Below are 7326 nucleotides of genomic sequence, written 5' to 3' on the forward strand. Positions count from 1 at the left end.
AGCGGAAGCTAGAGATTACGGTTTATAAAGTTTTAAATATGGATGTTTTTCTTACAAAAATGCATCGATTCACTTCAGGAGGCCTATATTAACCCCCCAGAGCCGTGTGGAGCACTTATTCGTGATGGATTGGTTAAGTTTATTGGACTTCTATTGGACTATTGAATATCACCCATTCACTGCCATTATAAAGCTTGGAAGAGCCAGGACATTTTTAAATATAACTCAGATTGTATTTGTCTGAAAGAAGACAGTCATATACACATAGGATGGCATGAGGGTGAGCAAATTATGGGGTAATTTTCATTTTTGGGTGAACTATCCCTTTAATCTTAGTTAAATCACCCGTAATAAGCATATGGAGCACACATGCAATCTGTAGATTGTACTAGCAAATTAGTACCCTTTTTTTGGGTACCTTACATTATTAATGGACAAGGCTTGCGTTGCTTTTTTTGTCCTTGGTACAAAGGATTGGCAAGTGAGTGTGTCTGTGGTTTGAACTGTTGAGAAGAATTCGAAAAGATGACTGACACCTTCTTGCTGCCTCAGAAGTCAGGGAGGCACTAGACGGAGCTGATGTCAATAAAACAGTCGAATCCAGCCTAAAAGACCTTTATCCCAAGTGTTTAGGCTCATTTTGACTGAACTTCCTCTTCCTCTCCCACCTCACACATATTGACAAGAGCTGTGTGATACTGAGGAAGACAGAGAGACTTCAAGATGACTCTTGATGGCTAGCGGCTTTTTGGCCCTCATACGTTCTTCTGAACTTAACCAGGGCAGCTGAGCTTCAAGAGGAGTCGGCCACTCATCTGACCTCAGGTTAGATGGGAATGCTGGAGACATGTTGCCGCTTTCAGGTTTAAAAAAAAATAACAGCAGTGAGAAATAACCACAGAAACTGCAGAGGAGTCTCATAAGGGAAAAGTCACTTTAGAGACTTTACCCTGCACCTCGAAAAAACATAGAACCATTGAAGTGGGTCAAACTGCAATACATTTTTTCTTCAGGAAACAAATTTTACATGGGCCATCAAGTGATGACTAAACACAGCACTAATATTACAAAAGTAAACAAAAAAAAGCCCTTAAATTCAAACATTTATATTAATAACGTATCATGTGAAACTGAAGATTAGAGTAATGGCTGCTAGAAATTGAACTTTGCATCACAAGAATAAATGACATTTTAAAATTTCAAAACTATTTAAATACAGTTCTCTTCTAAATTATAATAATATTTCCCAATATTACTGTTTTTGCTGTATGTTTGACAGATAAATGCAGCCTTGGTGAGCATAAGAGACTTACCGACCCCAAACTTTTGAATAGTAGTGTACAATCACAATAATTCATTAAAAATGACAAAAAAGCAACCTATCAGTTGCCCATACACCTTGTGTGCTCTATCTCAGGTTTTCTGAAGCCATATGATAGTGCTGAGTGAAGAACAGACTACGAAGATAGTAAATACTATAGATTAAAATTGTTGTTTTGGTCATACTGGATAAAAGTCATTTACTTTTAAGAGCATACTGGATATACATTTGATTCTGGCACACTCCCTGAATGCTTTTTGAACCATACCCTCCTTTGCACTACAGCAGCGACCTGAATAATACTCGAGTCTTCAAATCATTAGAAATACTAGCCTGATTTTCTGCCTGTGATTAGACATTTCTACAGTGCTGAGAAGGAGACATAAATCATAAGTGCAGAAAAAGAAGACGACAAATGTACTGTAAGAAAGCAACACTTTGAAATAAAAACCATGACCTGTACTAGCCTTGTCACCGGCTCAGAAATGGTTTGCATGCTCTGGATGCCTGAGTTATTCGAGCCCACGGGGGGGTTCTGCCAACTGAAAATGAGATCCTACCCCAGAGGCCCCCCTAGATATGGCAGCCCTGTACACAAGGGCAATTCCTCCACTGCCTCAGTTAGTCAATCAGGCTGAGAGACAGAGAGCAAGTGAGGGGGTGCCATTTTCGGCAGCAAGCCTTGGATGCTTTTCAGTGAATATAAAATATATAAGATATTTTAAATATATAGGAGAGGAATATAGAATAAAACCAGGAAAATGGTAACCACTGAATGCCAAGATTCCACTGGAAGCAATATAATCACTTTCTGATCTTACTCACACAGGAAAGAAAAACACAAATGAGATCAATTTTACATCTCAGTTGTTTCTCCTAGACAGCAATGGGATTAAATGGAAAGTAAATGAAATCTCCTGCTCCCTAAATTTTGCTCTTGAAAAAAAAAGCGATCCTCGTAATCTTGCATCTGTTTCTTGTAGGGTTTCAAAGTTAGAATCAAAAGTCAAAAGTATTCAACATGAACCGAAACATTTCTCGTCAAATAAAAGACAAGATAAAAAACGAAATTAAATAAAAAATATAGAAAAGCTGTGCTAACCACATTAATTTTATACTGTATCTCAACTGTTTCATTCGTTTGTAGTTTTATTTCTCCTCAAGGAATTTTACTCTGCAAGTTTTGTTTTTGCATTTTCTCTACTGATCTAGGAAAATCTGTGGAATACTGCAAAATGAACTTAAAAATGACAATATGAGTGCTACTACTTATTTGTAATTAAAAACACAATTAAACTAGCCAAGATATTAATAAGAAAAAGATCATGTACAGAACATTTCTGTGTGCACAGGTTTCATTTGCATCTGCAAAAGGGCAATACCATTTTTTTTAACTGTGCACATATAATAAGAGACAAATTGGCTAAAAACATACAGAACTTTGTTGGAATGAAATTCCCAATTCATCCCTTAAAACCTTGATCCAAGTGTGAGCAGAATTGAGTTGGATTGTATTCACTTTTTCTCTGTAGCATTAGATTACAATCAGAGACATAATGAGTGGCTCTGAAATGCAATTATTTTAAATGGTATTGTAAAATGCTGTGTCCTGAGGGTTAATACTCCATGATATTGAATCATGGAAAAGAAAAGTAATGAACTGGCTCACATACATTACTCTCTGCCCTCTGATTTCCACCAACACACACACACACACACACACACACACACACAATTGCAGATGCAAAATGAAAGCACATAAACATGATGACGACATGTTCACCTAAGGCCTTCATTAATAATTCATGATTCATATTCTGGCCCTTTATAAAACCGTCCGGGTACGTTTTCAGTTTTTTGTCTCAGTAAATGCAACACTCTTCCAATCTGACCTTTTTACCTCTTCTAATGCAACATAACTGAGACGTTAAAATCTGGATGCTTGTTTCAAAGTCGCAATGTGGCAAACATTCTGCATCTGCGTCTAGACAATGTGCCATTCCTCAATTATCAGATAATCTAATAAAAAAAATTTAAAAAACTGTGAGCACGGCAAACTGAAAACTAGAAGGGCTCATTTTCATGGCTGAGGTTTGAGATTCTGCTGAGGCCACGTTTTCTCCTTTAGAGTCTAACCCCATTGTACCTTCAGCCTCAAAACCCTGCCAATCTTCCACTGGGAATCACACAAGAAGATCTCCGAAATGTCAGCCTGACAGAAGCACTTTTTACTGCCCTTCCTGCCACTGCAGCAGAGCCACTGGAGGACGGAAAAGGGTCACTAACTGTGTGTGCATGTGCACAAAATGTGTGCGTATGCACGCACGCAGCTGTAAGCTTTAGATCGCGACACTAGGGTGCCAGATATGCATGCATGGCATCTAAATCACTGTGGTGTTATGTAAAAAAATTGCAAAGAGTGTTTGTGGACACTCTTTTTTTCTGTTGAGCTCCGGAAGTGAGCCCCAAGGCGAACCCCTTTGACCTTTCCAAAATGTTACTGCCCATTTGGCACGGCAGCCACAGCTAATAAAACTTTTATAATCATGAATTTTTTATTCCAGTCCCACTCCAGGCCTTGGGCTAACCTAGACCATGGTAGCCCAAGACCCTGAGAGAGATGGAGAGATGTTGTGGGAGGCTGTGGCTTGAGGTTTCATCATTCTACCCCCTGAGTTTTGACATGTTAACATTTTGAGTGGCATGCATTTCCGTTTTTTTTTTGTTTTTTTTAATGAAAATAATGCTTCTTTTTCTGCCTCTTCCCTCTCAAAAAGCAAAAAACAATCTCAATGAATTCTGGGAACTAGCTGCAGCCCGGTAATTGCACTCATCTGTGTAGGGTCCACAAGACAAAGCAGTCCTTGGTTTAAACGTTGCTTAGAAACTGCTGACCCCAGATCCATGTTCTCATGGTCAACTTTGCATGGGTGAAATTAGGAAATTCAGAAATATTCACAGAAGGTCATGGCGCTGGAGTAAATGTCTTAGGTTTTAAGGCAGAAAGCCCCCACACAGGATTTACATCTACATGAGTCATCAGAGAAGATTATGCAAGCTGCCCCCTGGTTCTTGTACAGAGTTTCATAATGACCTCGCTACATTCTAATAATGCTGACTTGCCATCGTCATTTATGGGGCTATATTCTTCTCCGTAACCAAGCAGAGGAATTTTTTTTTCATATCCCTGTGACCTGTGAATGCATTTACATGAGTTCTTGCATGTGGGTACCTGTGTCTTTGTAACTATAAATAGGTATAGAGCGGCTGTTCATATAGGTGTATAGAACGACAAACCTGTTTAGATAGAGAGAAAGAGGATAACAGGCAGCAACATCTGTGAAAAGATACTTACGGTTGGCAGAGTTTGATGAGGTCCTGGTCGGTGGTGCCAGGCGGAAGGCCCCGGATGTACAGGTTGGTTTTACTGAGCTGCTCCGCTGCACTGTGGCTGCTGCTATTGGTGCTGGGACTGGGCGGAGCCATGGGAGGAGGGGGCGGGGCATATGACTGCTGCAAGACAGAGAAAGGCATAAGTTGTTATTAAAAATGTATATGATTTATATTAGATTACTGTAATATTCACTTTTGAACAGCAGTTTAGTTTAGTTATTTATAAAGCACATAAAAACAACAGGTGTTGAAACCTGCTGTACAACAAATATAAAACAAACCTAAAAACATACATAATCAAATGCTTTGCCAGCAAGATCTCATGACTCAGAAAGAAGATAAAAATGCATCTCTAATGGGCATCTCTAGCCACTGTGAGCTTAAACATGCCTTTAGGTGAATAATTTATGAGTCAATGAACCTTAGTGAGAGTCGACACTATATTTACTATAAAACAAGGCTTTCAATATAAAACAAATTATCCATTCAATAAGATGTGCAATCGTAATTTCTAATACCTTACAATGAACTGGTCTTTTAATTTGGTTTCCAAACACATATATGCAGTTAGTAATACTAATATAACGGAGAGTTCTGGTCCTGGCTTCTGAATGGTCAGTTATATCAGCATCACAATAATAGTCTACAATAAGTGGTCTTTGGTCGTTATATAGTTAAGAGAAATAACCCTGTCAAGCTCTGGCAAACTCTGCTCTTTTCTTGAATATGCGTTGTCCGTGACTGTCTGTATTAGGATCGATATATGTTTATGTGAAGACTGATACTATCCATACAACAAGAGCATTGAAATTTCAATTTCAATCCACCCATCACTACTGAAGTCCTGCCTCGTTCTGATTGATTGGTCCAGTTAATGCGCAGTGCACCTGGAGCTTCAACGCCTCCAGTTTGAATGTTGGAATATTTTAGATGCTTTGCCAGCTAAATCCTCATCTGCAAGGTTCATTACAACTGATTCTACTTATATCCCTCACAGTTTGTTTTAATTTGCATCAGTTTAAATCAGGGGCGGCATTTCCATATGGCAGTTGCCATACCCTAACCTCCGCCGCCATACCGCGGTTGTTCGTTGCATACCCTATCGTCCCCCAGAAAGCGATTTTAACCGAGTGACCTTTCCCCAGAGCCTCAGGGTGGTGCAACTTGTGAGGTGCGAACACATTTGCTAACGGACAATGGGCCGAGGTCCCGGGTAGGCAATCTCTGCCATACTCTGGGGTTTTCTGAAACGCCGCCACTGTTTTAAATACGACATCTTCCTTGACGAAGATTCAGTTAGGCTTTTGATCCACATACGCACTGAGCATTCAGTACTTTCTAGCAGACATGGCAGTCAGATATAGAAACATCACTGTGACAGTTAGACTGTGGCATGAGAGCTATTATTTACGTGTGTATGCGCACTTTCCTAGTGATGTCTAGGTAATGGGCTGTGTGTGTGTGTGTCTGGCCTGCGCTTTCTCTGTGTTTGCAATAATCATTGGCTGTCAGTTGTGCTGTACACTGGCAAGTCTCCCCTGGCATTAATCTATTACCTGCACTTCCCCACAGCCTGCAATTTCCTCCAGAGAGACGTTCAGACAGACAGACGGACAGACGGGCCTATCACAGCTAGAATAGATTCTGCATTCATATAATTCACACACCCCTGTGCCTCAGGCTACAGTTATGAATGAACCCATTGAATTCTCAGGAATACAACACACAGACAGGGAATAGAAGACGAAGAATTGCCATAAAAACACATTGTACGCATATGCTTAGAGGGAAATATAAACCTCATGTTCTAACTGAAAAAGTAGGGAGATTTATATGAATATGAGAAGGTTGGGCATAAGCACATTGCACAAACAATTACATACATACCAGCAGTGTTGTTAGTAGGTAACTAAAAGTACTACTTACTCAAAAGCCACTACATACTCAATTTCATTTTCAGTCGCATGACAGTCGTTCAGGTGTTGTAGCATTTCCTGTAACAAGCTTTTTATTCCAACTTGTAGTAACCAAATGCTACATTTCTGTGAGCTCAAAGGGTGAACAAACACGCACTCTTAAAGGGGTCATATGATGCGATTTCAAGTTTTCCTTTCTCTTTGGAGTGTTACAAGCTGTTCGTGAATAGATAAGATCCCTAAAGTTGCAAAGACTAAAGTCTCAAACCCAAAGAGATATTCTTTATAAAAGTTAAGACTCGTTTCATCCGGGGGACGATAGGGTATGCAACGAACATTCACTGGATGCCTCGTTTATAATGGGTTTTATTGGTTTTGTCTCGTCGCTCCGGTCGGGACACGGCATCACAGTATGGTAAGGGGCGTAACATTTCCATCACACGCTTGAGGAATTCGGCCAATTACGACGCACTGGATAGCTGGCCAATCAGAGCACACCTCGCTTTTCAGAACGATGAGCTTTGTAAAAATCGACGCGTTTCAAAAAGGCGGGGCATAGAGGAGAAACAATAATGTACAGTATGTGGAAAATAATGTGTTTTTTTAACCTTAAACCGCATAAACACATTTCATTACACCAAATACACAAAATAATGTTCTTTTTAGCAGCATCATATGACCCCTTTAAAAAAAAAA

At 39.7% G+C, this 7326-nt stretch overlaps 1 protein-coding gene across 4 annotated transcripts in view; it reads right to left on the minus strand.

Annotated features, from left to right (window-relative positions):
* LOC107713827 (RNA-binding motif, single-stranded-interacting protein 3-like) overlaps positions 1-7326 on the minus strand; it is a 134645-nt gene that overhangs the window by 91145 nt on the left and 36174 nt on the right. For all 4 annotated transcript variants that reach the window (XM_016519456.1, XM_016519458.1, XM_016519455.1 and 1 more), the window contains exon 2: positions 4677-4834. In XM_016519456.1, the coding sequence (XP_016374942.1) occupies positions 4677-4834 (158 nt within the window). The remainder of the gene's footprint in view (positions 1-4676; positions 4835-7326) is intronic.

The sequence above is a fragment of the Sinocyclocheilus rhinocerous genome, unplaced genomic scaffold (assembly GCF_001515625.1).
Source record: "Sinocyclocheilus rhinocerous isolate Xijiao unplaced genomic scaffold, SAMN03320098_v1.1 scaffold779, whole genome shotgun sequence".
NCBI lineage: Eukaryota > Metazoa > Chordata > Actinopteri > Cypriniformes > Cyprinidae > Sinocyclocheilus > Sinocyclocheilus rhinocerous.